The sequence below is a fragment of the Tenrec ecaudatus genome, chromosome 1 (assembly GCF_050624435.1).
Source record: "Tenrec ecaudatus isolate mTenEca1 chromosome 1, mTenEca1.hap1, whole genome shotgun sequence".
Lineage (NCBI taxonomy): Eukaryota > Metazoa > Chordata > Mammalia > Afrosoricida > Tenrecidae > Tenrec > Tenrec ecaudatus.
Window position 1 is genome coordinate 155,550,811 of NC_134530.1, and position 17,652 is coordinate 155,568,462.

Genomic DNA, 17,652 nt, shown 5'->3' on the forward strand with positions numbered 1-17,652 from the left:
GGGTTATGCACTGGGGCTACTAACGGAAGGGTCCGTGGTTTGAAATCACCAGCCGCTCTGCAGGAGAAAGACCACAGGGCTCTCTACTCCCCCAAACAGTTACAATCTCAGAAACTCACCGTGGAAGGTCTACCATATCCTACAGGATCACTATAAGTTGGCGTCAGCTGGAGGGCAGTGAGTTCTTTTTGTTGTTTATTTTAATTGGGCTCAAATCTCCACATTGTGGTTCAGCCGCAGAGTACTGAACTTCCTGTAGCCCTTGGCCACTTCTACTTAGAATTACCTACATTGAACTCTATCCACATGCATATCTAAACAAGCTCAGGCCAGAAAAAAAAGTGTAAAAACCATACATTGTTTTTTCTCTCTAAAAATCCCTTTTTTCCTTCTTTGGAAACACCTGGAATATGTAATTCAAGTCACTTGTAAAAGTCTAGACTTGCAGGTTGATGTACACATACAAAAACCTGTCGAACGGAACTATTTTATTAATTCCCCATAATAAGCCAATTTAATTTGAAAGCACAAATACATCATAAAATTAAAACTGAGTTCAAACCAAAGATTTAAAGGGGGAGAAAAGTTAACAATTCATTTCCCTTCTGCCCTGAATCCTGGTTGTAGAGAGTTATAAAAGCTTGTTCACAAATATTTTCATCTCATTTACTCAAACTTCTACGAAACAATTCACAGTGTATGATAGTATAATATTTTACAGATCGATTTAAGGGTGATTTTTCTCTAGAGTCCAGATTGCAAATAGGGCACGTCATATTACAATAGAACACTGTTCTCTTTTTATTCATAGGGACAAAATAGGCCCATAAATGGGCCAACACAAGCAGGATTTGTCTGAACGGATTTTTCTTCTAGGATGGAAGCTCTCGCTCCCATCATAACAGGGGTTGTTAACCAAAACAGACCGGATAGGGACACACAACTGTAAAGCAGCCCTTGGGCGGAACAGAAATCTGACCAGGCACCTAATCACAAGATAAAATGTACAGATTCTGCAGAAATCAAGCCTGATGGGACACGCAGAAAGCGGATACTCCAAAAGTCCTCGAGGCGCTGGTCTCACTAAGGAGGTTCAGAATGTGGTGCCACTAAGGAGGTTCAGAATGTGCCCCTACTGCCCCTGTCCTGGTGGCTCACAGAGTCTCCCAGCAAGTAGTACAAAGGACAAACACCTTTACTTCCAAAAAGATATTGAGGATGTCCCAACTAGAGGTGCCATAGTAAACAGAACTAAATGTCCAGCCAGCAGTGCCTGCAGCCAATCACAGAGACTGGGTGCAATTCAGCACAGTTTACTAACAAGGTGGAAAGAAGCGGCAGCTACGGCCACGGCTTTATACTTCTCTGGTGTCAGTACGTTGCTTGATTACATTTTTTCCCCTTAAACTTTCTGGCTTTCCTATCTGTGACTAGAATCTGTATTTCTTTTACGTGAATGGATCTGGGTTTTCTCTGGCTGATTCTTTCTCTTAAGTTTAGGTTAACCACTGTAGCAATTACTTACAAGCCTAACTCATCAAGCCCCAACTCCTTCAGGTCTGAGTGACATCCAGGAAAGAAAGGGAGAGGGGGGAGTTAATCAAAGCTGCAGCTGCTGGGAATGATCATCAAAACTTAAAATGTATCAAATATTTATTAAAGTTTCCTCTTTAATAAAGAAAAACATGTGTGCAGCAGAAGATACAAGAGATGACTGGGACTGCTTAAAAATAAAACATTTGTATGCATCAAAAGTAAGAAGAAAACCTATAGTCTAGGGGGTGGGGGAATTTTTGCCAATGACATATCAAAAGACTAATCTTTAAACTCTATAGAAAATGTTAATATCTCAACAAGAAAAGATGAGCCATCCAATTGAAGAATGGGCAGAGGACATGAACAACCAGTTTACTAAACAAAACATGCCGATAGTCAATAAACATATGAAGAAATACTTCTGATCCTGACATGAGCAAAAGAAACTCCATATTGAAAGTAACCAAAGATAAGAATATAGATCCAAACTAAGATGAGACACCCCCTCACTCTAAAATTGATAACAAAGTTCACAGTAACAACAGAAAAAACCCAGACAATAATAAATGCTGGAAAAGGGGTGGAGAGGTTGGTACACCACTGTGGAAGATGCTGTGGCGCTTCCAAGAAGAAGAAGAAGAAAAAGAAGAAGGAGGAGGAGGAGGAGGAGGAGGAGGAGGAGAAGAAGAAGAAGAAGAAGGAAAATGCCATATGGCCCAGCAATCCCTCTACTGGATATAGATCCTAAAGAAATAAGCAAGAGTATGGACAAATACATACACACCCATGTTAATCACAGTGTTGGGCACCACAATAGCAAAAAACAGGAAACAACTTAAATGTCCATTGGTGGGACAATACAGAAGTAAACTTGAGTGTATACACACAATAGAATACTATGCAATATGAAAATAATAATAATTTATAAATGATCAAGGATTCGTGAGGGAGGGGGTGATGAGGAGCTGATGCCAAGGGCTCAAGTAGAGGGCAAATGTTTTGAGAATGATGATGGCCACAAATGTACAAATGTGCTTGACACCATGGATGGATGGATGGATTGTGATAAGGGTTGTACGAGCCCCCAATGAAATGATTTTTTTAAAAGAATACTAGGCAACATGAAAGCATAACAAGGCATCAAATACCTTATGACATGGATCACCCTAGAGGGTATTATGGTGAGTGAAATTAGTCAATCACAAAAGGACAAATAGGAGGTGGGATTACTGTTATTTAAAAAAATGTGTGTATGGTTTTCTGACAAAAACAGACTTTGATGGCTATCTGGTACTGGAGGGGGAGGAGAGGGCTCTCACAGACTAAAGGGTGCACAAGGACTCACCTGAGCGAAGAGGAAGACAGTGCCTAGGAAGAGGGAGATGGACAAGGGATGATGAAAGCAGGCCAGGCCTGACAGTGGGAGCGCTGATGAAGTGTTGGCTGTAAAATGTCACCGAATGCACAATTCCAAGTTAAAAGAAAAAACAGGCACGTCCTCAGTATAAAGTGAGTGTTTGGCAGAATTTTTCTTTTATATGGACACAGGAAAGAGCCAGGAGGAAGAAAAGGGAATGTCTTATCCCATATGGCAGATAAGCAGGCTATTCTCTTGAGCTATTTGACTTCAGAAAAAAACCCAAGGTCATTCAGGGACAGGACTAATGTGAGGGAGTGTGGCATTTTTGCCTTGGGCTCAAAATTTGAGGAGGTACCGAAAATCTCACTAATCAAGACACATAATTCTAAATTCACATTTTTTAAAAAAAGAAAGAAATGAATGCAAGACCAAAACTATTTTAAATGAAACATCAACATTTGAAATAAAGGAACGACCCCACACTTGCATAATCCTATCCCCCCACTGTACCTTAACCCTGACCCCATCTCCAATAACCTTGATTTAGTAAAACAGGTTTTTGGCTTACAAGCCAAATTTTGTCAACTCGGTTTTTTTAAATGTTGCATTAAAATATATATGGTTTCTTTTTTTAAAACCATTTTATTGGGGGCTCATACAACTCTTATCACCATCCATCCAATGTGTCAAGAACATTTGTACATTTGCTGCCATCATCATTCTCAAAACATTTGCCTTCTACTTGAGCCCTTAATATCTGCTGCTCATTTCCCCCCTCCCTCCTCACTGCCCCCACCTCATGAACCCTTCATCATTCATAAATTATTATTATTATTATTTGTCATATGTTACACTGTCCGATGTCTCTCCCCGCCTTCTTCTCTGCTGTCCATCCCCCAGGGAGGAGGTTATACCTAGATTCTTGTAATCAGTTCCCCCTTTCTACCCCACATTCTCTTCACCCTCCAGGCATCGCCACTCTCACCTCTGGTCCTGAAGGAGTCATCTGTCCTGGATTCTCTGTTTCCAGTTGCTATCTGTACCAATGTACTCCTCTGGTCTAGCCAGATCTGTAAGGTAGAATTGGGATCATGATAGTGGTAGGGGGAGGGGGGCAGGAAGCATTTAAGAACTAGAAGAAAGTTAAATGTTTCATCGTTGCTACCCTGCAACCCTGACAGGCTCATCTTCTCCCCACAACCCTTCAGTAAGGGGATGTCCGGTTGGCTACCCACGTTTAAAATGATATGATTTTTTGTTTCTTGATGAATACTTTTTTTGGTCCCTTAAATTTTGTGCCCACCGGTAGTGCCTCCCTTGTCTCACCCTGTTCCAGTTCTCTGAGTGGAGTGACTTTTTGAGTGAATTTCCCTGCTCTCTGAGGCTCTGCAGCTAACTCTGTCCTTGTGTTTTCTCCTAGGACATAGCAGGAGAATAAGGCAGCTGTATTCCTAGAGGGCTCTACAATGTTCTGTCCTGTTCTTGCATAAATTAACTCAAGCCAGATTACAACCCAGCTGAAGAGTCATTCCATTACCTTCTCTAGTATGACTTCTTCTTCACAGCATCATAGAAATAGTTTCAATAATTAGATGATGGAAATATAGGACTATATAGTTTCAGATGAATTTTTTCACACAGTTTTCCTTATTGATGTCTGGCATGATTGTCCCTTCATACTTTGGAAGGCAGTCACTTTAAGTCAGGAATTTTTTTATTTTTATTACTATTAATCATTTTATTGGGGGGCTCTTACAAATCTTACAACAATCCATCATTCAATTGTATTAAGCACACTTGTATATATGTTGTCATCAACATTTCCAAAACATTTTCTTTCTACTTGAGCCCTTGGTCTCAGCTCCTCTTTTTTTCCTCCTCCCTCCGTTACCCTCCCACCTGTACTTAAAACAATTACTGAAGATCAGAGACCATGTCTTTCAGGGTGGTTTGCACCTTAACACAAAGAACACCAAAATACTTACAACTAGACCAATAAGCAGCATCGTGACAATTGGGGGAAAGATTGAAGCTATCAAGGAATAATTTTATCCACATTAAACGTCCATGGAAGCAGCAATGACAAACTCAAGCCGTGTATTAGATGGGGCAAATGTGCTGCAGAAAACACTTTTAAAGTGCAAAAAGGTCACTTTGAGCATGTCATGCTAGTTTCCCATCACCTCTTATACATGCAAAAGTGAGGCACTGACTAAAGAAGTCTTGGCTACAGATACTGAATATGCCAGCCACAGAATGAACAACTGGTCCTGAGAGCAGTATGATCAGAACGCTCCTTAGAAGCTAGGCTGTTGAGACTGAATCTCACATACTTTGGACGTGCTCTCAGGGGGAACACCAATCCAAACCAAACTCACAGCCCTCAAGTCGATGTCAACTCATAGTGACTCTTTAGGGTAGGGAAGAACTGCCCCATGGGAGAGTCCAAGATTAGCGATTTATAGGTGTAGAAAGCCCCATTTTTCTACCGAGGAGTAGCTGGTGGTTTGGAACTGCTGGCCTTGCAGTTAGCAGTCCGGCGTGTACACCACCCTGGATACTTTCAGGAGATACTAGTCCCTGGAAAAGGACATCATGCTCAGTCAAGTAGAGGCGCAGTGAAAAAGGGGAATGCTCTCAATGAGGTGGGTTGACACCATGGCTTGAGCAATAGGCGTAAACGTAGCAGGAATTGGGAGGCTGGTGTAGGACTGGGCAGTGAGTCATTCTGTTATGCACAGGACACTATGGATCACAACCAACCCCACTGCCTGGATGGCACCTCACCACCAACACCACCCAGAGAAGTAAGATGACAGCTCTGTTCCATAAGCCTCTCAGGGTCACAAGGGCATCCCAGAGCACATGTGTCCTTCTTTTTCAGATCGATGCCTTGACAGAGGTTGTAAGTGCGGTGGCAGGGAAGGTGGAGGTATACCTGGACGGCGGCATCAGAACGGGCAATGATGTGCTAAAGGCCCTAGCACTTGGAGCAAAGTGTGTTTTCGTGGGAAGACCCATTCTGTGGGGTCTTGCCTACAAGGTGAGAATGAAAAAGCGAAAGTCAATGGGGGAATGCTCAGTTTCTTAATGATGCCCATCATGCTTTTCTGCGGAGGTACCTGCAAACTTACTTTTTCCAGGCTGTCCAGATCCCTAAAGGTCAGGTATGCCTCACTTGAGCCTTTCTACTTTCAGGCTTTTCTTCTTCTTTTTTAAAAAAAAATCGTTTTATTAGGGGTTCATACAACTCTTATCACAATCCATACAGACATCGATTGTGTAAATCACATTTGTACATTCATTGCCTTCAACATTCTCAAAACATTTGCTCTCCACTTAAGTCCCTGGCATCAGCTCCTCATTTCCCCCTCCCTTCCCGCTACCCCCTCCTTCATGAACCCTTGATAATTTATAAATTATTATTTTGACATATCTTGCCGTGTCCAACGTCTCCCTTCACCCCCTTTTCTGTTGTTCGTCTCTCAAGGAGGAGGTTATGTGTACATCCTTGTAATCAGTTCCCCGTTTCCATCCCACTCTCCCTCCACCCTCCTGGTATCACCACTCTTAGCACTGGTCCTGAAGGGATCATCTGCCCTCGATTCCCTGTGTTTCCAGTTCCTATCTGTACCAGTGTACAGCCTCTGGTCTAGCCAGATTTGTAATGTAGAATTGGGATCATGATAGTGAGGGGAGGAAGCATTTAGGAAATAGAGGAAAGCTGTATGTTTCATCGTTGCTACCCTGCACCCTGACTGGCTTGTCTCCCCACACCCCTCGACCCTTCTGTAAGGGATGTCCAGTTGACACTTCAGGCTTTTCAACAGTTCTACCCCATCTTTTTTCTTGTGTCTCTCCTTTATTTCCAACATCATTGTAATTTCACAAACGTTCCCCACCAAATCTCAGGCTATGTCCAGAATTTAGATTCAGCAGATGGTCAAAATGTTCCTTCATGCTCTCTCTCTCTCTCTCTCTCTCTCTCTCTCTCTCTCTCTCTCTCTCTCTCTCTCTCTCTCTCTCTCTCTCTCTCCCATCTGTCCCCTGAGCAGGGTGAACATGGTGTCCAGAAAGTTTTGAACATCTTGAAGAAGGAGTTTCACACATCCATGTCTCTTACAGGTAAGATCTATTCAGGGTTTATATATATATATTCCTGGTTCACTTTAGAAACATCATCCTCATTTTATTTGAGAACATTATAAATCATCCCCCTAGGGGCATAAGGTAATTCTATTGATTAGTCTCATTGTTAGCCAAAAGAATAGAAGTTTACAAGTAAGTTCCGTATTTCCCGCCCACCCCCCCGCCCCTCCATTTGGAAGCTTAAGGCAGGAGGTCTAGTGACGACCAAGATTGATGTTCCTTGCCTCTAGTTGACCTCTCTTCAGCCTGGTTTCTGCCCCCCACTCCCTGAGGCTCCCATGACACACACACAAACTCATTGCCATCAAGTGGACGCACGCAGACCCATCTGTTAACAGAGCAGAACAGTGGTAGACAAGAATTATCTGAAGTCTTGGTTCACAACAGAATCCATTCCACATTGGACAGTCTTGCAGCAAGTGCACCACACCATGTGTTCAGTGTTAACAGTGTCACACAGAATAGACTCCATGCCCTGAAAATGCCCTGTCCCCACTTAATCTTTTTATATTATTTTTCTCCATGGTTTTCTATGATGATAAGGTATTGCTTTATATTTAGAAGGTGGGTTATGCTGAACAAAGCTGGGGTGGAGGGAAGAAGATAGGAAACTTTCTGTTGGTGGAAACGACAGCCTCTTCCATCTTCCGAGTGAGAGTCATTCCCTCAGAGTTCCTGGAAGAGTGGGGAGCTCCTCTTAGCCCTTCCCTGCACAATGCAGGTGAAACATCTGCACAAAACCCCATGTTAGCGTGTGGTCAGAAATTAATACTCCCCCCTCCGAAAAAGCCCTGGTGGTGTCTTGGGGTGAGCACTGGGCTGCTAAGTACAGGGTTCTTAGGTCAAAACCACCAGCCTCTCTGCAGGAGAAAGATGAGACTGTCTACTCCTGTTAAGATATCCAGTCTCAGGAACTCCGTATAGGATCGTGATGTGTTGGAAATTACTCAATGGCGATGGGTTTTTGGTGCTGCTAATTCTTGAATTTTTCAATATGTTCCTGCTGGTATCACAGCCATTAAGTATTTGCATAATGCCAGCTGAAGAGCCATCAGCTCCACCTCACCAGCCTCTTGGCCCGGGGCGGAGGGGGCGTGACAGTCTGCTCCTGTAGACTGCATACAGCCTGGAAACGATGCGAGGCAGTGCAACTCCCTCTACGCAATAGGGTCACTCGGAGTCCGAGCTGATTTGACAGTAATGGGTTTGGGTCTTCATTAGTGTGGGCTCTTGGGTTATCACGGCACTAAGAGAAGAAAGCCTTTTCAGCTACTACTGTTAAATGGGGTTTCTAACTGCTATAGTGATATTTCTAGAGAGGTTAAAAATCATAATTCGCTTTGAAAATTAAAAATGACTTCCACTTTCAGAAAGTGTAACAGTCTCAGAAACCCACAGGACCAATTCTACGCTGTTCTATAGGTTTACTATGAGTCAGAATCAACTCAATGCCAGGGAATTGTTGAGTGAAGTCATATCAACACTTGGTTGTCTAGACCTCATGAAAGTCTCATCACCAATTAGATGAGGTAGCTGGCCTGGGAATTAATACAAGTCCTTTTCAGCTTTATTGTTTTGAATTACCTTCTTAACTTTAAATGAGGTAAAGCCTTTTAGTAGATTTGATACTTTAACTGGTTTCCAGCAGAACTGCTTTTTGATTTAACTGTTATGCCTTAAATATCCTCATAACTTATAATAATAATATAAGCTATGAAAAAATTGTCACCGTGCATTTTCCCAACTTTTTTGTTAAGTGAAAGGCAGTGTCTTTGGTATAATGATAGGAATCCAGAAATCAGTGATGAGAACTTTCATTGACAAGTAGTATAAATAAAAAATATAGTTGATTTCTACATGTCAATAAAAACCAAACCAAACCAAACTCACTGTGATTGAGTTGTTTCTGATTCTAGTGGCCCTACAGGATGGAATAGAAACTGGTCCTTTCCATTTCTGAAGCTGTAAATCTTTAAGAGAATAGAAAGCCTCATCTTTCTCCCTCAGAGCAACTGGTGATTTTGAACTACTGACCTTGTCGTTGGCATCTCAATAGAATAACTCACTATGCCATGTGAATGAGAACATCAAATTGCCTTGAAATAGAATCCTATCACTTTGATGCACCTAGTGTTGTTTTGCGCCATTGAGCCAACTGGGCCTCGCAGCAGCCCTATGGGACAGTGTAGAACCACTCCATAAAGCTTTCACTCTGAAGAAACAAACTGCGGGTCTTTTCTGCCATGGAACAGCTGGTAGATTTGATACTTAAACTGGTTTGCAGCAGAACTGCTTTTTGATGTAACTGTTAAGCCTCAAAAAGAAAAACCGTTTTTTTAGTAGATAATTCACACATCAAACAATTCAATAGTTCAACTATATTGAGAAGAGCTGTCTGTACAGTCATCACCACAATCTATTTTGGAACATTTTCTTATTTCTTGTACCCAATATTATTAACTCCCAATTTCCCCCCCAAGAAACCATTAATCTAGTTACTGTCTCGATAGAGTTAGCTATCCTGGATTCCATATACAGAAAAAAATACAAAAAACACAAGAACAAAGTAAACCAGAGAAAAACCTCAGTCAAAAGAAAAGCATAAAATATTAAAAAGCAGAACAAATTTTAAATGAGTCAAAAGGAAAATCTAATGTTTAGGTGTTAAATTTCACATGTGGAGCTGAAAAGTGTCAGCTGAGACCTCTGTGCACTCTGGGTATGTCAACATGCTTGGAATGTCCACCCTGTGGAGACCCACAGACCCTATTAAGATCAATGTCAATGTCAAGGGTAAGAGGTGAGAGGGTCACCTCTGACACTGAATCCCTGCTTCTACTGAATGATTTCAATTTTCAGATTATTTTCTTCTCCCAGGCCTGCCGGTTCTGTCCCTGTCAATCAGCCCGGGGCTGAAATGCAACTCTTTCCTTTGTTTCCATTTTCAGAAAATGATACTCTCATTAGTTACATTTATTTTTTAGAGTATTGCATTTGGCTTTAGGAGTATACATCCTAGATACAGAATTTCAAGTTAATGCTACCTATTCAGGTTATTAAATTCTTCACTGACCACTGCACCCAACTCCCTAGCCCCACACCATCTTACTGGTTCTCCTTTCTCCCTTCACTTCACTTGTTATCTGGAGTGATTCTATTCTCTTCCTGTGTCCAGTCTCCGTGACAGCCATACTACTGCATGCAAATTAAGAGCCTTGGTACACTGAAGGTCCTTCCATGCATGGAACAACCATCCCATCTCTTGGGTTGGCTCCTCCCTGACCCTTTCTACATTCCTGGGCTATATCAAGGCTGAGATAAAAGTTCAAGTAGTATCTAATAGGTGCATTATTGTTTTGCTAGCTGCTTGGAGTCCATTTCAGATCCATGGCTTATTAGTTGACCACAAAGGGAGAAGCGGTGTTTTTACCCTGCTATTCTGATGTGGTTGTGTTTAAAGAGTCCTTGGATGATGCAAACAGTTAAAGTGTCTGATGTCTAACTGGTAGTTTGAACCCACCCAGAGGTTTCTGGAAATCTGCTTCCAAAATGCCACAGCTATGAAGATGACAGGAAGCGATTCTACTCTGCAGCAGCACATCAGGCTGCCATAGGGTGGCACTGACAACATACAAAGATGAATGGATGTCTGTGTGAGTCCCTTATTTTGTCCGCTGAATGTGGGGAGTCTGGATTAGAAGCAATGATACACCAGTGCCCCACGCATCAAAACAATCTCCCATTCCCCACGAAAAGGAAACAGCAGTCCTTCGATAGACAGCCGATGCCAGAGTTGACACCGGGAAAGTATAGGATGATCCATAAATATTTCATTCTGCCTGGAAATAAGAGAGTGCATGAGAAATGATGGAGCCAGCTAACATGATATAAGACCCATCAACCTGGCAGGGCTCCCACTGATGGAACAGAGATCACCTTGGGCAACTGCCTTCTGGTTTGATTGGGTGTGGCCCAAGCCCAGAAAATGAATTTTCAGTGCCATCAGAAATGTTGTTCATTTTTTTTGTATTTAATTATTTATTGTGTTGAGCGCAGAGACCAAGTCAGTCTTGTTCTCATTCTGACCATTCCAAACATGGATGGGTGGGTTGCTGGCATTTAGAAAACTGAACTTTCTCTCCTGCTTTGCTCTCTTAGGCTGCCGGTCAGTCGCTGAGATTAACCGGAACCTCGTCCAGTTCCCTAGGTTGTAAGCAAGGAGAGCTGATGGTCATCAGACTGCCAAGGTTATCCACAGGAGGAAGACCAGCTCAAACCAACTCAAACATGGCGCAAGGTGCCACACCCTGGGATGCCATCCTGCCCAATGGCTCATCCTCTATACACTTAGTCCTCCAGCCCTATGCTGTGGGCCCTCCTCCAATGCTGGGACTCATTAGCTTTATGGCATTATTCTCTTGCTGGATACCCTTCCCTTAGGAAATGATAGACTAAAGGGCACAAGCTTTGGTGCCATCTGACTTTAGGTTTGACAATCAGGACTGGTACTAACAAGCTGTGTATCTTGAGCAAATGTTGCCATCTCTTTATTTCTCTGTTGCTCTCTGTAAAATGGGGATTACACTAATGGACTTGCTGGATTGGGAAAAAGATTTAGATAATGTATGCAAAGTGCAAAGAGCAACATTTAGCATATTTTAGGCACTCAAGAAATAGTAACTGGTATTATGACTGTTTGGCAAATTCCTATTTATCTTTCAAGACCTTGTTCAAATGCCACCTAACCTATACCCTTAGCTACTTGTTCTGTGCTTTCTAGTGCCCCTTGCACATTCTACCATTTTAATTCATATTACCATATATACTTGATTATGAGCCGACCTGAGTATAAGCCAAGGTACCTAATTATTACCTGGGAAACCAGTAAAACCGATTGACTCGAGTATAAGCCTAGGGTGGAAAATGCAGAAGCTATTGGTGAGTTTCAATAATCAAAACAAATGAAAATAAAATTACTAAAAATTGAGACATCAGTCGGGTAATGTATTTAAATATTTATTTTAAATAAAAAACAGAAATAAAAGGACAACAAGTCACTTAACATTAGTAAACCAGCACAGTAAGTGGAAAATAGGTTCAACAAAAACAATAACGTGTCAACAATGATTCCTTAAGAGTACTATTCCCTGAGCTCAATCAGCAACCAAGCTAAAATGTAAAGGGTTAAAGTCCTTCAAAACTGATTCCTCATCATCATCGGTATCCCAATGCAGAGCTTCAGCTGGTGTGAGGTCATCATAGACGCTGTCCTCACTGAGATCGCCATCATCACCATTTTCATACAAAGCGCAGTCTTCACTGCCATCCATAGCATTACTAATACTACATTTCTGGAAGGTACGTCTCACCATGTCTTCTGGAATGTCTTCCCATGCATCTCGAACCCACTTTGCTATTAACTCTATGTCAGACTTTATGAGATTTCCTCCTTTTGTTAGTCGGGCTTGACCAGATGACATCCATTCATGTCACATCCTTCGCACACGCTCTTTAAAAGGCTTATTCAAAGATACACGTCATAGGACCACTCTGATTGGTTAGATGTGAGTAAGCAAACATTCAAAGTCCTGCAGTGTCAGCAGGGCTCTGAATGAACAGCGGAGAAATGGCAATCACTCGTGAGATAATGGGCGCTCATCCCGTTACCTTGCGGGGGGAGTGGCAGCAAGATGTTACACCTTGTTGGGGTACCACTGACCCATGTATATGCCGAACCCCAGTTTTTCAGCACATTTTTGTACACGAGTATATACGATATATTTTGTTCTATTTATTTATACATGAGTATATATGGTATATTGTGTTCTATTTACTTACCATATATACTCGTGTATAAGCTGAGTTTTTCAGCACAAAAAAATGTGCTGAAAAACTGGGGTTCAGCTTATACATTGGGTCAGTGGTACCCCAGCGAAGTGTAACATCTCGCAGGTGATGGCCATTCCTCCGCTGTTCATTCAAAGCCCCGCTGACACTGCAGGGCTTTGAATGTTTGTTTACTCACATCTAACCAATCAGAGCCATCCTGTGACGTTGACGGCTCCAATTTGCTGGCAGCTGAACTGGTAAGGATGTGTCTGTGGCTGCGCTCCGTCTCTCCCTTCTGGTCTCTGTGTTAATTCACATTATGCATTTCCCACCCTAGGCTATACTCGAATCAATCAGTTTTTCTGGATTCCCAGGTAATAATTAGGTACGTTGGCTTATACTCGGGTCAGCTTATATTCTATTATATACAGTATGTACATGCTTCTCTCTACAAACATACTGTAACTGGCTTCACACAAGAGGACCCCTGGTGGCATGGTGATTATGAGTTAGCCTATGCTCCACAAGGCCCCAAGTTCAAAATCACCAGCTGCTCCATGGCAGAAAGATGGGATTTCTCCCTCTTTAAATAGTTACAGTCTCTGAAATTCACAGGGGCAGTTCTACTCTGTCCCTTGAGGTCACTATGAGTCAACATCAACTTGATGACCATGAGTTTGGGTTTTTTGTTTTGATTTGCTTTGCTTCATACAAAAAAGTATATTCTTGGTTCTGGGTGTGGTGTATAGTTTCATCTCAGTGAACTTTGTGGGGAAGGATTGATGGATGGATGAACAAATAGATGGATGGATGGATAAACAGAAGAAAATGCATAGATGACCTGACAGACCAACCCTCTCTAGACCAGTAGAATAGATTTGTAGGACAGAATTAACAAGCTAACTAAGAACTGATAACAGAAGACATCAAGAAAATCAAGTTCAAAATAGCCTAAATGAAGGAACAACTACAACATCTATCCACAGATAAATGGATGAACAAAATGTAGACCATACACACAATGGAATAACCAGCCAAATAGAGAGAGCAAGGCCTGATGCCTGCCACTACACGAATGAGCCTTGAAAATGTGAGACTGGGTGAGATAACTGAGCAGGATCTCCTTTGTCAGAAGTATGAAAACCCACTGCCGTTGAGTTGATTCCAATTTATAGTGACCAAATATGAGCAGAAATGCCTCATGGGGCACCCAAGGCTATAATCCTTACAGAAGCTGACTGCCACATCTCTTTCTCACCTAGTGTTTGGTGAGTTTGAACCACTGACTTTTCAATTAGCACCTGAGCATTCAACCACTACACCACCATGACAGTAACAGAATATTATTAGTGGTTTCAGGGATGGGAAGAAAGGAAAGGGGAGACTTTTCACCTGGGGAGCATTGAGCTCATTCTTGTGGTGGTGGAATCATTTGGCAAAGGATCAAGAGAATGGCTGGCTGTGTAACATGGAGAATGTAATCAACAGCGCTGAATTGTACATGTGAAAATTGGGGATGAGGGGAGAGATGGAAATCCATGTCAGAAATAAATAGCCCCAGAACTAGTTTCTTCGTGTGCTTTCTATCTCTTGTTATATTGCATTCTTCATTCAGCAGCCAGAGAGAAATTTTGAAAAATTAAATCTTACATCTCAGCTGTGTAACGCCTTTCTATGGCTTCCCATTGTGCTCAGTATGAACTCTAAACTGATCACCGGCTCTGCATGATATGCTTCTCACTTGTCCTTCTAACCCATTTCCTACTATGCTCCCTTTTGGCACTGTTTGAAGCCAATTGTCCAATGCGTGAAAGATGAGACTTTCTACTCCCCCAAATATTTATAGTCTCAGAAACTCACATAGGCATTTCTACTCTGTCATGATGAGTCATGATGAGTCAGAATCCTCTTGATGGCAGTGAGCTTTTTTGGTTGTTGTTTGTTGGCGTACTTGCTTTAATTAGTGTTGTAATTACAGCAATGATAGTAATGAATTATAACCCATTGAATAAATTAATAGTGCAGGAGTCTGTACTGATATGAATGAATGAGATTGGAAAGTTTTCCTTTCTATTAACAGGCCAACTAAAAAATATCCAAATAATTTATGGAGTTACACAATCTTTAAAAAACGAACAACATGGGTTCTGAAACTAGTGGGTGAAAATTTGATGAAGGGAGGATATTTACATGGCCTCAAAATATCTCCCTACAACTTACTTATTAATCACGTAAGGTGAATAAAATGAAACCCGTTGTCATTGAGTGGATTCTGATTCATGGTTGCCCCACATGTTCTAGAATAGAACTGCCCCCCAAAGGGCTTTCAACTGCTGATTGTTCCAAAGTAAGTCACTGAGTCTTTCTTGCAAGGTTCCGCGGGGTGGACTGGAACCACCGATCTTCAGTTTGGCAGATGAGAATTTAACCATTTGCTTTACTGAGGTAAGTCAGAATATTTCTTAGAAGTGAGAATGTCACCCTGAGGATGATATTCCTGCTCAGAGCAGCCAATGCACAGAGAGGGCCATAGGGCTGGCCCCACCAGGAAACACAATGTCCCTCACTGACCCATAGTGCTATGGGGACAACACTGGAGACACAATGCAGGAATTGTGCCCAATCTGACCCCACTCTGGGGCAAAACACTAAGGCCATGCAGCGGAGCAGCAAGAGGAGCAGAACAATAAACTACCCAGGCAATTCCAAAAGACTTTGGGGCCAGGGCATGGCACCCCATCAGACTCAATCAGAAAAACACTCCTAAAGGTCGAAAAGACCTGGAACTACTTATAGGCTTTGCTTTTTTGTTGTTGTTGTTGTTGCAATTATTTGGGGGTTTTTTGTTTTCATTTTTTGCTTTGTTTTGCTCTGTCTTGTTTTTGTGCTTATTATTGTCTCTGAATGCCTATCTAGATAGAATAGGCAGGATAATATCCAGAGAAGAAAATAATGGGACTGACGGTTCTGGGGGGCAGACATGGGAGACAGGGAGGTGGGGGAAAGGAAGGAGTGGCATCAACCAACCCAGGGACAAGGGAACAACAAATGATCTAAAATCGATGGCGAGGAGGGTATAGGATGTCTAGTGGGGCTTTATCAAGGGCAATGTAGCCGAGAGGAATTACTGACTGAACCCCAAATGAAAGTCAAACATGATAGTGGGAAAAGAGGAAAGTAAAAGGAAATAGAGGAAAGAACTAGGAAGTAAAGGGCATTTATAGAGGTCTAAATACAGACATCTGCAATATGTAAATATATTTTATAATGATAGGGAAATGATTTATGTACATATATTTGTATGTTACCTATTAAGGTAGCAGAGGGACATTGGGCCTCTGTTCAAGTACTCCCTCAATGCAAGAACACTTTGTTATATTAACCTGCATTCATGATGCTCACCTTCCTGACAAGATTTCTGAAGACAAAATGGGTACATAAGCAAATGTGGTGAAGAAAGCTGATGGTGCCCGGCTATCAAAAGATAGCCTCTGGGTTCTTAATGCTGGAAGATAAACAAGTGACCATCTAGCTGAGAAGCAACAAAGCTCACATAGAAGAAGCGCACCAGCCTGTGTGATCACGAGATGTCAATGGGATCAGGTATCGGGCATCAAAGACCCAGAACAAAAAATTATATCAATGTGAATGAGGGGAGTACAGAGGGGAGACCCAAAGCCCATCTGCAGGCAACTGGACAACCCCTTACAGAAGGTTAAGAGGAAGAGACGAGCCATTCAGGGTGCAGATGAAAGCTCTGATGAAACATACAACTTTCCTCTAGTTCTTTCATGCTTCCTACACACACACACACACACCACTATCATGATCCCAATTCTACCTTACAAATCTGACTAGACCAGAACATGTATACTGGTATGGATAAGAGCTGGAAACACAGGGAATCCAGGACAGATAAACCCCTCGGAACCAGTACTGAGAGTCACCAGAAGGGTAAGTGGAAGGTGAGAGGAGAAAGGGGAAACTGATCACAATAATCAACATATAACCTCCCAGCGGGATGGACAGCATAAAAGTGGGTGTAGGGAGACAGAAGTTGGTGTAAGACATGAAAAAATAATAATCATTTATAAATTATCAAGGGTTCCTGAGGGAGGGAGGGGATCAAACAAATTGCTGATACCAAGGGCTCAAGTAGAAAGAAAATGTTTTGAAAATGATGATGGCAACAAATGTACAAATGTGCTTGATTCATATAGTATCAATGTAAAGTTGTCCTAATTTTAATCTTTGCACCATGACAAATTTAAAAAACACACACTGAAGTGTTTGGGATAACAAAGCAGACTACCACCAGTGTATGTATTGTGAAGCATAGATCTAAAGGCTATCCTATACAACTTCTAAAAGGGTACTGAAGAGAAGTTCTTCATGACCTAGGGTTAGGTGAAGAATTCTTCTGAAAGGTATAATACGCAAACTAACAAACGAGATAAGAACACTTACAAATAAACAAAAAATACTGACTTCCTCAAAAAGGAAATATTTTGTTCTGTGGGAGACCCTGTTAAAAGGAGGAAAAGATACATTACTGACTGGGAGAAATTTGTGTAAATCACTTATCTGGCAAAGTTTCACATCCAGAATAAATAAATAATTCTTTAAACTCAGCAGTAAGAAACCAAGCAATCCAATTTGAAAACAAGCAAAAGATTTGAACATACATTCTATCAAGGAAGTTATTTGATGACACATGAAAAGATGCTCAACATTGCTAAGTTAATAGGGTAATGACAATTGAAAACTGTGGTTCCCTG

The 17,652-nt window shown here is 41.8% G+C and overlaps 1 protein-coding gene across 1 annotated transcript in view; it reads left to right on the top strand.

The window, feature by feature from the left end:
- The window catches only part of HAO2 (hydroxyacid oxidase 2), a 29,288-nt gene extending 16,618 nt beyond the window's left edge, over window positions 1-12,670 (top strand). The window contains exons 5-7 of the mRNA XM_075540329.1: window positions 5,781-5,939; window positions 6,952-7,021; window positions 11,204-12,670. Of these exons, the coding sequence (XP_075396444.1) occupies window positions 5,781-5,939; window positions 6,952-7,021; window positions 11,204-11,259 (285 nt within the window). The 3' untranslated portion in view covers window positions 11,260-12,670. The remainder of the gene's footprint in view (window positions 1-5,780; window positions 5,940-6,951; window positions 7,022-11,203) is intronic.
- Window positions 12,671-17,652: the final 4,982 nt, after the last annotated feature.